This window comes from Pipra filicauda, unplaced genomic scaffold (assembly GCF_003945595.2).
Source record: "Pipra filicauda isolate LSUMZ 115617 unplaced genomic scaffold, ASM394559v2 scaffold47_size6085603_pilon, whole genome shotgun sequence".
Lineage (NCBI taxonomy): Eukaryota > Metazoa > Chordata > Aves > Passeriformes > Pipridae > Pipra > Pipra filicauda.
Window position 1 is genome coordinate 4940896 of NW_024104620.1, and position 15286 is coordinate 4956181.

The 15286-nt window shown below is 44.8% G+C and overlaps 1 protein-coding gene across 1 annotated transcript in view; it reads left to right on the forward strand.

Annotated features, from left to right (window-relative positions):
• KAZN (kazrin, periplakin interacting protein) overlaps positions 1–15286 on the forward strand; it is a 199701-nt gene that overhangs the window by 37208 nt on the left and 147207 nt on the right. The window contains exon 2 of the mRNA XM_027736356.2: positions 10276–10433. Coding sequence (XP_027592157.1) covers positions 10276–10433 — 158 coding nt within the window. The remainder of the gene's footprint in view (positions 1–10275; positions 10434–15286) is intronic.

The window sequence follows — 15286 nt, forward strand, 5'->3', positions numbered from 1 at the left end:
CTCAGAAACTCTCAGTCATTCTCACTGTCACCAAGGGAAAGGCACTTGGAGCTAAAGCTGCTCAGCATCTGAGGAGTGAGACCCGAGGATGTGCTGATCAGCCTCGGGGGTTTGTCAGCATAGTCAGGGCAGGGTGATGTGACAGCAGGTCAATGTGTCTCATTTTGAAGCCTCTCCCACCTCTCAAGGGCTGGACACTCAGGATTGCTGCCCTCCTTGACCTGCACCTTCAGGAGTATTCAGGCTCCATCCTCAAAACCAACTTAGAGGCCAAAATGCCTCAGTTGCACCAGGAGCTGTGGGTGTGTTTGGAAACAAAACGGGTCTCTCAGTCACTTCAGGGGCGTTTGAACATTTTAATCAAAACCTTTTCTATTTACCTCGTGTTGCACGTTATGGAGAAGAGGGAGACACTTTAGGATCTCCTGCTCTGCTGTGTTATGGTCTCACCTGCCTTGCTGGGGCACTGCAGTGACCTCGTGGCTTCAGGCTGAGCTCCTTTCTTGGGCTTGGCTCAGGAACGTGCATGTTGGAAAAATCCCAGTCTTCCCAAGTTCTGCCTGCAAAATGCTGCTTCCCCAGTCCCATACTGGGGACAGTTACTCCTCTTGTCCTTTATTGAAGTTTAATTTCGCTGCTTTGCCAAACACTCCAGCTGCAAAGGCTGCAGATGAAAGTGAGGAAAGGAGGTTAATGCAATATATGTTATCCCTGTCTACAGGGATATTTGGGTTTTTCACTGCTTTCAAATTGCTGAAATAAATGCCACCAGCAACGTTTACAAATGCAGAGTGAGTAATTTAAATAGAAAATCGGTTGGTCATGAAGTCAAGGTTCAAAGCTGAATCACAAATCCTAGGAAAATCAAATCAAAGAAGACATTGTCTTCTGCAGGGAGAGAAATTTAGAAACAAATTATTTTCCCTCTGGTCACCAGGAAAAATGCAGTTAAGTGTCACGTGAGACTTTACTACCTGAAAAAGAACTGAGGAGGTGCTGCCTCCCCACTGCACATCCCACTGGATGCAACCTTAACAGGAGCATCTAGAAAACCTAATAAATAAAAAATAAAGATTCCAACTGAGACAAACATTTGAATACTCTGTAATTAGGATTGAATGCTCTTCTTGTTCTTTTTTTTTTTTTTTTGCTGGAAAAGTCGTAATTTTGACAAGTGATTGTGCTCAGGTAGAATGAAAACAACTCAACAGAAAAGAAATGGGAAGTGCCCACGGAGTTCTGTTAAAATGCCATCCTGAAAAACGGAGGAGGACGTGCTTAAACATCATCAGGACTTGCTTGTTTTCTAAATGAAACCTTCCAATTGACTTCCCTTTAAAAACTTGTGGTTTTTTTCCCAGTGGAATAAAAGGAACCCAGAAGAGTTTGACACGTTTCCTGTGTGGGCACTTTCCCAGGTGCCACATCCACGTGTTTTGTGAATATTTCCAGGGGTGATGATTCCACTGCTTCCCTGGGCAGCCTGTTCCAGTGCCTGACCACCCTTTATGTGAAGAAATTTTTCCTATTATCTAATCTAAACCTCCCCTGGCACAACTTCTAAACCTGCTGCTTGGATTATCTGTTCTTACTTAGAGGGAAAGTTAAGTCTGAAGCTGTAGATACAGACAGAGTTGATCACAGGATAATATTCTTTAGAAAAAAATATATTTTGTTACATTTTATAGATGTAGTTTACAGAAATAGCAAGTTTAAATACTGGTCTGAAAAATCTGCTTTGTTTTAGAAGGAGTTTATTCAGTTCTGTGCCAACAAAAATAAATGAAGAAGTGTCTTGAATGTGAAGCTTTTGCTCCAAAGATATAATCATGGCAGGGTTATTAAATGCTGAATATAGGCTCATTTTAACTTTATTTTCTAGATGGCTGTTTTTATTCCACAGAAACAGGGTTGGGGATATTGGTACAAGGCAAAATTGGGCAGGAATGATGAAATTGCATAAATTACAAATAATCCAAAATATCCAGGGCATTGTACATCCATAGGTGTTGAGTTGAATAGTTTAAGTTAATAACAAGAGGTCTGGATTTCTCAGTCTTCAGAAGGAATTAATGCTGTTTCTGCACATCGTGGATCAATGGGTCAGGGATGAGAGGGAAATGCAGGAGTACAACAATTATCCATGAGGAGCTGAGCACGTGGGGGCTCCTGTGGCAGTGTCAGTGCAGATGGAGCATCTGGTGTGGTCCTCAGCATCACCTTTATCTGCTGCAGGAGCCAAATCCCCCTCCCAGGCTCCCAGAGACAGCTGGGTTTGTGCAAGTGCTTGATAAAACTTGACCCTCTGATCCTCCATCCTCAGCTGAGCTTTATCAACCTGTGTTTGCACTGCTTGAATTTCAGCTCTTTCTAATGCTCTGCCAATATAGGTTTGGGTTGGTTTTTTTTTTTAAGACAGAATTGCTAAGCCCAGTGTTTTGTTAGTGTCACATCTAAGGCTTTGAGCAGCAGAGGCAGCTCCCAAGGAAATTTAAATACTTGCTTCAACAATACTCTACATCCCTTCTTTTATCCACAGACAAAAAATAAAGGCACATGCAGAGAAAGATTTGCAGGTTGCCAGGTTTTCATGACTTTATTGCAAGTCTCATAATCATTGGCATTTTTGTTATGTGACAAATCTGTTCAGTGTTTTAGCTTTGGTTTGTTGGTTGGTTGGTTGGTTTTGGTTTTATTTTTTCTTTTAAGTTTCTACTATTTCCACTTGAAAGAAGTGTCATCTCTTGGGTGAAACAAAGACCTCAAGAGCTGATGTGAACAAACCTAGCTGGTTGATTTTTGCATCTTGTTTTTTAAGCCTCTTTCAGGGCTTTCATTATTGCAACCCCAGCAGATTAGCAAGACACTGTTAATTGGTCTCTCAACACTCTCAACAACACATAAAGCTTTAGTCTCTTCCAGATGTTTGGTGGGAATCAAACCAAGCCCAGTTGTCTTGTAACACCTTGAGTTCATTCAAACCCCAGAAAAGCCTGTGATTTGTGAAATCCCCTTCAGGAAGAGTTTTCTTCCACCTCTGACACCGAGGAGACGGAACATCCTGTTTGCACCAGGAGCTGTTTGTTAAACCAGAACAGCTCCTAATTCGTAGCTGAGCAGCAGGGAAAAGCCAAACAAGTCCCTCAGCAGTGGTGGCATCTCACCTTTGTGGTTTATAGTGTTTCCATGGGGTGCAAAATGTGTGTTTACAGATGGGAAGCCGAAGTGTTCGGGGTTTAGGTGACCCATCCAAGATCCTGGAGGCAATTTTGGGTGAAGCAGGAACCAGTCTTCCTGTATACCCCATCCAGGACCCTAAATTCAAGCACAGATGGGCATCAGTGCTCTGGAGGCAGCTCACAGCAGCTGAGGATGTGTTGGCACACGGAATTCCTCTTGTTCCCTTCCTTTTTTGTCTAAACAAAGTAGCTATTGTTTGTGGACTATAAGAGCTGCACAATCAGCTAAAGAGGCAACAAATAAATGATTACCCAACAGAAAGGAGAGAGCAGCAGCTGCAGAGCCGGGGGTCACCGGGCCGTGGCCGTCTCTGGAAGGGCTTCCTTGGTTCTTGGCAGGACTCAATGGAGTTTGTCTTGCAGGAGTTGGATTTGCTGGTTTGGCGCCGTGCCTGCCGTCTTTCTCTAAGTTTGACATTGTTCCTGGCCTGGCAGTTTGCAGCTCTCTGGGGAATTAAGCATCTCAAATATTTCTGTGAACAACAGTAGCCCAGCCATGAAGGTTGGAGTCCAGTTTGCTGCAGGAGCCGTGGGCTCTTTTGGCTCAAAGCACTGCTGGAAGTAGCAGGACCCCATTGCAGCTCTTTATTCCCTGCTCCAAATCCATGTCCCCATCACAATCATAAACATAACAGAGGAATTTATATTAATTTGGGGTTTTTCCTTTAGGTTAAGTGGGGGTTTAATTTTTTTTTTATTTTATTATTTATTAATCTGACTAATACAACTGGGGTGAATAGGCAAGTTTTCAGGGATGGGATCACTTCTTGACAGTCAATGACATTCTTGTCACTCAATTACATTCTTGTAGCTCTAGTGAGATTTTACCCAAAGAGAACAATATTTTTTTTTTCCTAAATGATCCCTGACAGTGTTTTAGTGAAAGTAAACACTGAGCCTTTTGATTTTTAAAATTTTGGCCAAATCGTAGTGAAGTTCATCTCACTACTGGGAGGCATCAGCTGTGATTTAGAGCTGAAGGAACTGAGGCAAAGAAGAAAAGTCCTTTCCAAAGGGCTGATGAAAAAAGGTTCAGAAAGACAAAGCAAAATACAACAGCTCCTCTTTCCTTCTCAGTTCAGGCATATCTTGGATACATAAACTGGAGTTTTTGAGCAGCAGGTGGTTTCTCCAAGGAGAATATGGACATCTGTCCTTGTAGATGGGTCTGAAACTCCCATCCTTTTCCTGCTCAAATATGAGCTTTTAAATGGAACAGGAGCGTGGAGAAAAATTAAAGAATTTATTTCTGTGTTGCTGGATTCAAAACATACCTGTGTTTTTAAGGACAATATAAACTTGACATTTTAATTGAAATGGTTTAAAATCCAGCTTCGAAAGAAGCTTCTGCACCATAAAAGAGATGTCAGTGAAAAACTTTGATTATTAAAAGGATCTCCACTTCTCGATGGCATTTGCTTATCCAAAAAGGTCAGATTTGTAAAGAGGACCTAATGGCTGAAAAAATGACTGGCTTTACTGCTGAGCATGTTTTCCTCTGGAACTCTGGTGCCATTTATTGGTCTGGTGGCTTCCTTTTGCATTTGGGAAGCTCTGAAGGCAGCTCTTTGCCAGTTACACACAAAGCATTTAGAGCCCAGAGAGGCCAGCTCGTTAGTAATTACTGTAATGAGTTCTTCACAGTGTTTCTTGAAAGGTGATTGAGCCCCTAATGCAGACACCACATATTTTTTTCTTCACTTAATGGTGTGGTAAATTATTCCTGCGAGGGGGCTCGTTGAATGCCTCCTTTGAAACGAGTTAAAGACCACGAAGGAAAGGAAAGGCTGTAGGTCTCCTCTTAGCAAAAACAGGAGGAAATATTTCTGGAGCAGTTCAGACGGAGACCTTCCCGGTGTTCCTGCAGGGGAGTGGAAAGCTGGGTCGTGTCAACAGCGACTGACACAAACATGTGGATGGGGCAGATGGTTTCAAGGTGGGTTTTCCAGCTGCAGAGTTGCAGGACAGGCTGGGAAAAGGAAAATCAGCTCAGTTTGCTCAGAGCTTCTGCCTCGTGATCCAGATGTCCGTGAGCTTTGCAGATCAGCTTCTCAGCTGGTTGGAAGTGAGAGGAGTTAAACTCCACGAGAGAGGGGAACAAGGTTGGATATTAGGAAAAATTTCTTCACTGGGAGAGTGGTTCAACATTGGAAAGGGTTCCCCAGGGAAGTTGTGGACTCACCATCCCTGGAAGTGTTCAAAATACGAGTAGAAGTGGTACTTTGTGATGTGGTTCAGTGGACACAGTGATATTTGGTTCAAGTTTGGACTTGATGACCTTGAAGATCTTTTCCAACCTCAATGATTCTATGATTCTATGAACCTGGCTTTTACAAAGGGAGATTTCTCTGCTTGCTAAGTGAATAAATTAATTTATATGTCTAAATGCAACTAGCAAATGCTACAGTGGGAAAGGCTTCTTAACCAGAATCATCAATCAGGTAAAAATAAACTGTTGTGTGCATTGCATGTCCTCTTTTTTTGGACATGAGCAAGAGACCCATCAGACAACACCAATAATAAAAATAAGACTGTGTTTTATTTATGATTTAGCTCTCACTATGCTGGAGAGGGACTTTGGACAAGGGCCTGGAGTGACAGGACACAGGGAATTGCTTCCCACTGCCAGAGGGCAGGGATAGATGGGATGTAGGGAAGGAATTCTCCCCTGTGAGGGTGGTGAGGCCCTGGTACAGGGTGCCCAGAGAAGCTGTGGCTGCCTCAGCCCTGGAAGTGTCCAAGGCCAGGTTGGATGAGGTTTGGAGCAACCTGGGCTAGTGGAAGGTGTCCCTGCCCATGGCAGGGGGTGGGACTGGATATCTCTAAGATCTCTTCCAATCCAAACCATTTTATGATTCCATAACGTGGGAGATGCTGAAAGGCCTTTGGGTGTTTCAGGAGCCCCACGTTCCCAAACCCTGTGCCTGTCTCTGGTGGGGCAGTGCAGAGAACACGAGGAGAGCTCGTACAGGGGAGGCCTAAAGTGCTTGGAGTAGTTCATTTTTCCTCACTGCAAAACCAACCCCAGTAGATGTTATCTGAGAAGCTCCTTGGTCACATGAAGCCATAATGGATCGCACCATTTGCCCACACACATCACTGTCTCTGCAGACCCTCCGAGAGCCTCGTTAGCCAGCCAGGTTCCCTGGCATCCTTTGGGATGGGTTTTCAAAGGATCTGTGCCTGCAGTGCAGTTTTTTGACTTTGCTCTCCGTGGGAGCAGATGTGGTGAGTGCTGACTGCTCACAGAGAAGTCCCACTTAAATGTCCTCTCTATTTCTATGCAGCAGAGTCAGGAGATGAGCCCAGGAATCCTTGTGCAGCCTCCCTTGATAAAATTATATCATGTCCGTCCTCTTTCATTTAGTCACTCCTGCTGGTGAGACTTAATTTTAGACTCTGCTGGCTTTTGTCAGTAGATCTCAGGATATATTATCTATGCTTTATTTTATTTTGTGCTCATCTGGGCAGTATCTGGAGTGTATAAAATGGGGTCTCCTGGAACAACTTTATTGCTTCAGCCTCTTCCTTGAATGAGTTTTTGGCGCAGGTATAATTTTTCCCTCGTCTCCGACGAAAAGCAATTTCCTTTCTCCCCTGCACGTCCTTCAGGCTCTGGTGATTCTGCCCTGCAAAAAACCAACTTTGTTGACCCATTCTCTCTCCTGGGGGTGGCAAATGGTCCTCACCTGACCACGCCAGCACAGCACATCATCTCGGAGAGCAGCAGGGAGAGCCGCCTCCTCCCGGAGAGATTATTTGCTCTCTTCTCGAAGGTGATGTCAAAGCACTAACAGAGGGTTGTTACGGTTCCTTCACCCCTTGAAATTGTTCCTTGCAGGGAGGAAATGGTGAAATTGGAATGGGAGAAGCTGGGGTGCTGACAGGACTTTGATAGTTGTAATTTTTATTTAGCTGGTTGTCTTGCTTGCAGAGTCACTGATGTGTTACCAACCTCGAGCCAAGAGGAATGATACAAGGAGGGAAAAGTGTCATCCTCATTTTTTTATTTTTTTTTTCCATTTTTTTTTTTTTTTTTTTCTTTTCAGGGGATCAAGAAGTATCTTTTAATCTCCACTGAACAGACCTGTGTTTATAACTGAGGTCCATCATTTTTTTTTCTTTAAAAAGGAATCTTATCTATTTGTCTGGGTTAGTGAAAGTGCTGCTCGGCAGAAATGTTTGAGCTGTAACGTTGTGAGGGATGGAGGGTTTGCCTCATTATCCTTCTCCCTTAGATTTTTAGAGGGCAAAAGGCAGGAAATTTCTCTTGATCTAAATGAGAAATATAAAATTTCTTCTGCTTTGGAAGCAGTTTTGCAGACTGACACAGGACTTCCAGAAACCAACGTCAGGAATGGTTTGGTCTTTCAGCTCTCTTTGTTTTCACTTTGTTATGTAGGCTGGAGGTTTGGAAATGCTTCTTTTACTTTCATGAGGAAGACTCAGAGGATTTTATTTTCCAATACGGTTTCCATTGTGTTCATGGGAAAAGATTTGTTTTGCTAAACAGAGTTTAAACACAGCCCCGTGGCAGATCCCTATAAAAATCAACTCAAGTCAATACTGATCTGCTTTTCCCACATTCTTACTGGGAAATATTTCTTCTAATTTCCCTGGCATCTCTGTAAACCTAGAGAATGAAAAATGAGAGAAGCATTTGCCCCCCCCCTGAGCTTCATGGGCCACATGTTGCTCCAACAGAGCAAAGAGTGAGAGCAACTCCAAAGAGTAAGGGAGGAAATATTGGAGAATGTAGAGCTCTTGTCTCAGATAGGAGTTTGGAATAACTTAGGATAATGTAATTTAGTTTGTTTTGAATTACTTTAAAATCAGAAAGCCTGGGAGAAAGGCTCCATGTACCAGTCAGTGTAAATCTGGAAGGTAGCCATCAGCTCGAGGAGGAGAACTCTGCTATACATTTGTATTACTGGAAGCAGATGTGGGCTTAGGGCTCCAGCCAAAATTTCAGAGTATAAAAAGAATGATCTGTCCTCAATTCTTTGTTGGTCAGAGAGGGTGGGATGAATCAATACTTGTGCATTAGTGCTGGGAAGGTGGCTTTCAGGGCTGATGTGTGTGATAGAGATGCTGGTTCAGTCCAGGAGTGGTAAGAAAATCAAACCCACTGCTGCCTGCGTGCAGCCAGGTACCTGCTGCTCTCCTGCATGGAAAACCTGCAGCTTCCTGGGGCTCAGGAATGTTGGTTGGTGGGAGGGCATATGATTACAAAATGATTTTTTAATGGTTACTTGGAGAAGCTCAGCTGCACGTGGTTTCCATCCCCCTTACGCTGCTCCCCAGAAATCCATGTCCTCTGCAGAGCATCACCCTGGGACACCCTCAGCTTCACATGCAGTGACCCATAAGCAGGAGATGTTTGGTTCACAAGCAGGAGGGTGGCCTGGCTTGTGATATACAACCCTGTGATGTACAGGAGTCCCACCCATCAGTCAAATTCTTATGCCACTGGCACAGGTTGCCCAGAGAAGCTGTGGCTGCCCCATCCCTGGAATTGTCCAAGGCCAGGTTGGACGGGGCTTGGAGCAACCTGGGACAGTGAAAGATGTCCCTGGCCATGGCAGGGGGTGGAATGGGGGGAGCTTTAAGGTCCCTTCCAGCCCAAACCATTCTGTGATTCATTGTATGATTTATGGTGTGGTTGAAAATGGACCCACCCATCAGGGTGAGCCTCCAACACCTTTTCTATTAGTGAGGAGGTGCATGAACACCCTGCATGTAGGGAATCCCCCCAGCCCCCCCCAGACCCTCACCAAGACATTGTAAGGCACAGACTTTATTTTATTGTTTTCAATAAAAGACAAACCCTCTCAGTAAGGAGGATTCTGCTCTTTCCCTCCTGAATTTTGGAGACATACCTGTGATTTGTTATGGCTCTTTTGTCTGGGAAGATTTGTTCCTCAACAAGCAGTTTCTGGCTAATCTTTACTACTTCAAATTTTGTTCTAAGATCTTCTTTAGACAGAACTAGGTCGAGTAGATTGCAATTGCCTTGTGTTCTTAAAATCACTTTGTCAGAGACTCCTAAATAACACATTGCCTTATTCATAAACAGCCTGAGCAAGCCAGGATTTGCAGGATGTTCAGTGTGTGACAGTGATGTGTTACTCTGAGCCACGAGATTATCAAAGGGTTCCACTGCCTGAGCCACCAGCAGAGAGAAAATATGATCAAGAATTATTTGAGCCTCATTTATTTAATGATCCGACAGTAAAAATGAAACCTCCAAACTTGTGAGGGTTGAAAAGCAAATTGCAGGGAAGGTTTTTTTCAAATCTGTAGAAATCCAAAGCCCTTCACTGGGCAGAAATAAATTTGGCCATGGGTTCATATATAAATTGCAGCTTCATGAAGTGTATGATGTTGCAGGGGGATTTCTATGAGCCGTGGATGTGGTGATTTCTGATGTGCATGACTGGGAGCAGAATCTCACATATAGTACCTGGGGTTTGACCATATGAAGGGGAATTTAAAAGATTAACAGTAATTCAAATACTGATAATCGTGAAGGAAGAAAATGAGCAATATTTTAGTTGTTGGTCTTGCTCACTCCTACCCTAGCTAATAAAAAGCCAATTTTTCCAGCTTCTACCTTTCATGTAGTCTGAAGTTCTGGGTTCCTGCACATCAGAAGGAGCAGCTCTATGGGCTGAAAGTAGAGAGATTGACTCTTAAAAGTAATTTTCTTATTTTTACTCTAGCCATGACCTGTTACTTGAGCTTAGAAACATCACCATAGAATCCTAGAATGGTTTGGGTTGGAAGGGACCTTAAAGACCATCTCATTCCAACACCCCCCTGCCATGAGCAGGGACACTTCCCACTAGCCCAGGGTGCTCAGGGCCTCACCCACTGGTCTTTACGATGCCTTGGCTGGTCCTGTCAGGAGAGAGGCCAAGGGAGGCAATGGGGACCAAATTCCAGCTACACTTTCTCATCTCAAACTGAGAAAACTATGTCAGCTCCCTCCAGCATGGTTTCACTCCTGTTTTGCTCTCCCTCTCTGTCTCCACAGCCGTTGAGTCACTGCATTCCTTGAACGACCAGATCTCCCATTTTATTGTCAACAAGTCAAAAACGCTGGATGAGGAGGAAGAAGCCTTTTTGCCCAGCGAGAAGGAATCTCTGAAAAGTGCCATGATGCTGATGAGGCACCTCCTGATGGATGCACAGGTAAGGAATCAGTGAGCTCCCATCTGCTAGGATACGAGGAGGGCACATTGCAGGGCTGCAGGGGAACACGTCACCTTTATGTGTGGTTTCAGCAGTGGAGAACATTAGTCCCTGACGCTTCTTTAGAACTGATTTTGGCTTCTGAAATCTGCAGCTGTGGGAAGGACATCTCATTGCACGGAGTGTGCAGCTTGTGCTGGGGCTGAGTCTCAGATTTAGGGCTGAAAATCGCTCTTAATTTCAGGAGAAGATACAGCAATGTGCCCATTGATGGGAATACAGCAATAACCCCATTGAGAGAATCCAGCATCAGCACTAGCTGACTGGAAAATCATTTTTCCACTAAGCATCTGTGCTGAATGCCAGTTTTAGAAGTGCCAGACTCATAACTGAGCTGTTGGTTTAGCCAAGCTCTAAAGTGCCAGTTAGAAGTCATGAAATGATGTGCAGATGTTTCTTTGTGCCTTTGCTGCTTCGACATAAAAATCTCTCTCGCTGCAGCTTTGCTGCGTTGCAGTGTTTCCTTCAGCCTGCAAAACACACCCTTTGAAACATTCATTATATTTGTCTTTTTATATTCTCTTTTGGTCTTTATTTGCAAAGCCTGGATGGAAAATGGCAGCTTGTATGAGAGGGTTGTTTTAGAAACGGGGTGATCTCCTCTCCCTTCTCTGGCAAGGCCTAAAATCAGGCAAAGGAGGCCTGAGATTGTCCTGAGCTCTCCAGGACTGGGGATTGCCTGTTTTATTCCCATATTCTCCCACTGGAGCCTGGTGGTTATCTTCTCTCAAAACCTTTGGTCCTAATTTCTTTGGCTAACAGGGATTGTGGTGCATGTGGGAAGTGCCTGGGAATCCCTGCTGTTAGTGAGACGTGGTTTTATGTTCTCATTTTTGGACAGGGAGTCAATCCAGGCTTTGGGGTCTGTGGGATTGCACAGGGAGCAAAGCATGACAGCTGTGCTCAGGATTTCATGTCTGTGATGGTGGTGCTGGTCTCATTTTGGTGCATCTTTAGCCAATTATGCTCCATTTACCCCAAACTAATGGAGAACACGAAGGGTTGGGTTGTGCATTTGGGTTTGCTCCCACAGTCAGTGCTGCAGGTGGGAATAGAATCATATAATCATGGAATGGAAGGAACCTTAAAGCTCATCTCCTTCCACCCCCTGCCATGGGCAGGGCCACCTTCCACTAGCCCAGGTTGTTCCAATTCTCCTCCAACCTGGCCTTGAACACCCCCAGGGATTTGGAATAGCCAGGCATGAGAGAAGGCAGATGCTTACAGGCATCTGCATGTGGCAGATTAAAATAAATATGGGGCAAAAAGGTACCTGTTGATAATCCCCTCGTGCAGGAGTTCTTTTTTTAGCACCTGAGAATTGCTTTCCTACTTATCAGCTGTCCTGAATGCATATTAATAGGTGCCTGTGATAGCATCTCCTAATCAGTCTCTCTAATAACAATGGGGAAATGTCAAGTGCTCCTGCATCCTCGTGATGCTCCTGGAACCCTTCCCAGAAAGGACAGGATGTTTTTTGTTGCCTGGGATTTTCAGGTTGAAAGAATGACAAGGTGGGAAGTGGTAGTGGTGAGTAAAAGGATGGAACTAAACATGTGATAACATCCAGTAAAAAAAAACCAAAACAAAACCCAATAAAATAAATCCTCTGAGGAATGAAAGAAACATGAGTCTGGCAGGAATATCAACAGGAATATCCCCTGCAATGTGTGCATATAAATCCTTGCTAACCCTGACTGCAGAGTGCCCTATGGCTGTAATCACACAGGAGGAAAAAATATCACCAATGCAATTATTTCCCTTCCCTTCCCTGCTCTCTTTGCTTCCCAGCTAGTGGTTTTATGGGAAGATGGAGCCCTGCAGCTCTGAATGGTATTGATTGTGTGAGGCTCTGTACAAAGATAAGCTGAAATCCAGCGTGGCCCTTTCACTCCCCTCTCTTGACATGGACCTGATTTTAACTGGTAGATAATTTGAGGGAAAGAACATCCAACGTGAAACTTGGATGCTAACCCAGTTGGACTGCTAACCCAGCAGGAGTGACTGGTCAGAGGGGACAGTTAATGGGCATTTCTCACTTCCCTGCCATTATTAATCCACTTTGCAGAGGCAGGGGTGGTGTGGGGATGATGCCTCGTGCCTGCTGCCCTTCTGGCGTGGAGAGAAATAGGAGACATTTTTAGAACTCTGCCTGGACACACACCAGGAGATGTGGCTGAAGCAAAGGAGCAAAGGATCCTCCACGGATCTAACTTTGATCTTGAGTCATTTCTTTGGCTTAAGATGAATCACGAAACCAATCAACACAGTTTTCCACTTTGGAAAATGCTCTGTGAGGGTTTTCAGCGGAGGCATCGCTGGGACCATGAGCGTGTGCCTGTGAAAGGGCAGGGCCCTGAACTCAGCAAGGTGTCACTGGGAAGACAAAATGACAAGGATGCTCACCAGCTTGGAGAAGGGAAACCACAGCACAGAGGCACTGGGGAGCTGGTCTGGGATTTCAGAGCTGTATTTTTGGATAGCCAGAATGTGAACTCTGCGCTCCTGAACATCAGCCCAGTCCATTAATTAGACTGTATTTATTTCTCCCTTGGCTTCTTGGAGGAACCTCTTTTCCCCATCTGTTTTGTCAATTTACTCTACTTCTCACTGATTTTCATGCCCTAGTTTTGTGGTAGTGATGTACAGGCAACTGTGGCAGCAGTGACTGTGGCTTTATAGGGGAAATTCGCTGTGCTGGAGGTCACTGGTTGGTAAACACAGTGTAGAGAAACAGCTGTGGAATGGGGGGGGAAATCATCTCATCTCCCATATACCATTGTTTGCTATGGAGAATGGGGCATTTCCTTGTGTATTTTACACTCCTCCTGCCCCGAGAGATGTCCTGGATGGCAGATGAGGTGGGGGAATGGTGCTGGGAGCCGTGGTGTGGGCTGGCCGAGAGGCTGCTGACCTGTCAGCCCCGTCAGCGGTGTTGAAGGGCACGCAGGGAGAGGTAATAAGCTGTGTGGAGCCCCTCAGCAATAGGCTGTCGGCTCAAATTCTGCCCAGGGAAGACAGTGATTTAATGAAAGTCATTGCAACCTGCAGGATCTCTTGACCCCAGTGGTTTCCATCCGTTCCACACCCTGGATAGGATCTCCTCACCACGAAAACGCCCGAGCAAAGGGATTGCTGTGGCTGCTGGGCTGGCAGAGCTCTGGAAAAGGAGCATTGCCCTCCCTCCGGGTGAGGGCTGGGGCTTTGCATCCAGATTGCTCATTTCTGGTGTTTGCTTGAGGTTTGCAGCAGGTTCCTGACGTCAGGCACCAGCTTCCCCTGAGCAGCACTAAGTGAGTCCTCATCTCCACAGCCCACCCCAAGGGGGGAGGGATCCGAGGGGAGCGGGAATGGTGTCCCGTGAACTGAGAAGTGTGCTGAGACAATGCAGGTGCAGGAAGGCAGGTGGAAAGAAAAGGTGCATTTATCCACCCTGACGTTTTCCATCCTCCACATGGCGCAGGAGAGAATAAACAATTGCCCTCCTGCCAGACACAGCGGCCTGTGATACACTGTCACTGCTGTCAGTCATTCCTGACAGGCCTATTATGCTCGGGAAGGATGTTTGCTCTGTGCCTGTTGTTTTATAATCCTCAGAGGTGGAATTTTATAGCCTGGCAGTGGTGGTTTTTTTCCCTCAGACATTTCCCTAAGCAGGATTTATTGCTTCCAAGGCGCACGTGATGTGAATCCATCACACCTTCAAACTTTAAATGGGCCCCCCCCAGCTTTACCTAAATTACTTTTTGGTTTGTTTTGCTCGACTTTCTGTTCCTAATTGCTGCAGTGAGAGACTGGACTGGCGTGGAGCAGAAGATACAAGGGCTGAGTCATGTGCATCAGCTCTAATCCAGCTGTTTGCCCAAGGAATTTGTCTAATGAATAGAAAAGGTGCATCCAGGCACCAGTACCAGCCTTAGACAGAGAATATTCTCTATCATATGAAGGAACACATGTCATTTGGCTGGATGCTTGCCCTGAAAAGCCAAGCTTTCAGGAAGTTTAGTCCATTTAGTTCCTTCCATTAAGGGTTTAATTGACTTCAAGTGGATTTGAAGTTCTTTGGGAGAAATCCCATCTCCTCAGTTCCTCCCCCAGCAGTGCTGTGATTAATCACCAGGTGTTACAGGGGGAATGAAGAGACATCGAGACCCTCTTTAGGTTTGGATTGGACTTTTTGAATGCAATCATATCACAAATGATGACTTAAGAACAAGATCAGGTTTTGGGGGCACCTGGCTTAAATTTATTTGGATTTCATTTGCTGTCTAAGCATGAGAGCGTGAGGGCATAGAGAAATTCAGTTGTTTCTCTGCCGAGGGGTTCATTTCTTCCATAGGTAAAGACAGAAGATCAACCTGCTGGTACTTCTAACCTAAACTGTCAACAAAACAGATGGTCATTGCCCAAAAATCATAGGGGAAAGAACCCTTTCATTAACATTTAGAGGTATTTTTTCTTTAAATTCTGGTGTTTCAGCTTTTTTGTGTGTGTTCTTGGGTTTTTTTTTTTACTTTACTCTGAACCAAATGGCTCCAGCACTCATTGACTAGTGGGACAGACTTTTAGCAGGTGCCTACTAAGACAGGTCTGTAGATGTTGCTGGAAGTTGCTACCAGTTTGGGTAGAGGATTTTGTCCTGGTTTACTTAGGAAAATATTTTGAGTATTTGTGCTGTCACCACCATCCTGTAAATAAATCATTTAAGCTGAGAATCTTTCAATTTTTGGAAATAAGGAAAACCTACGTGGCATGGCTTACATTTAGCCATTCAACATCCCATTTGATTTTTT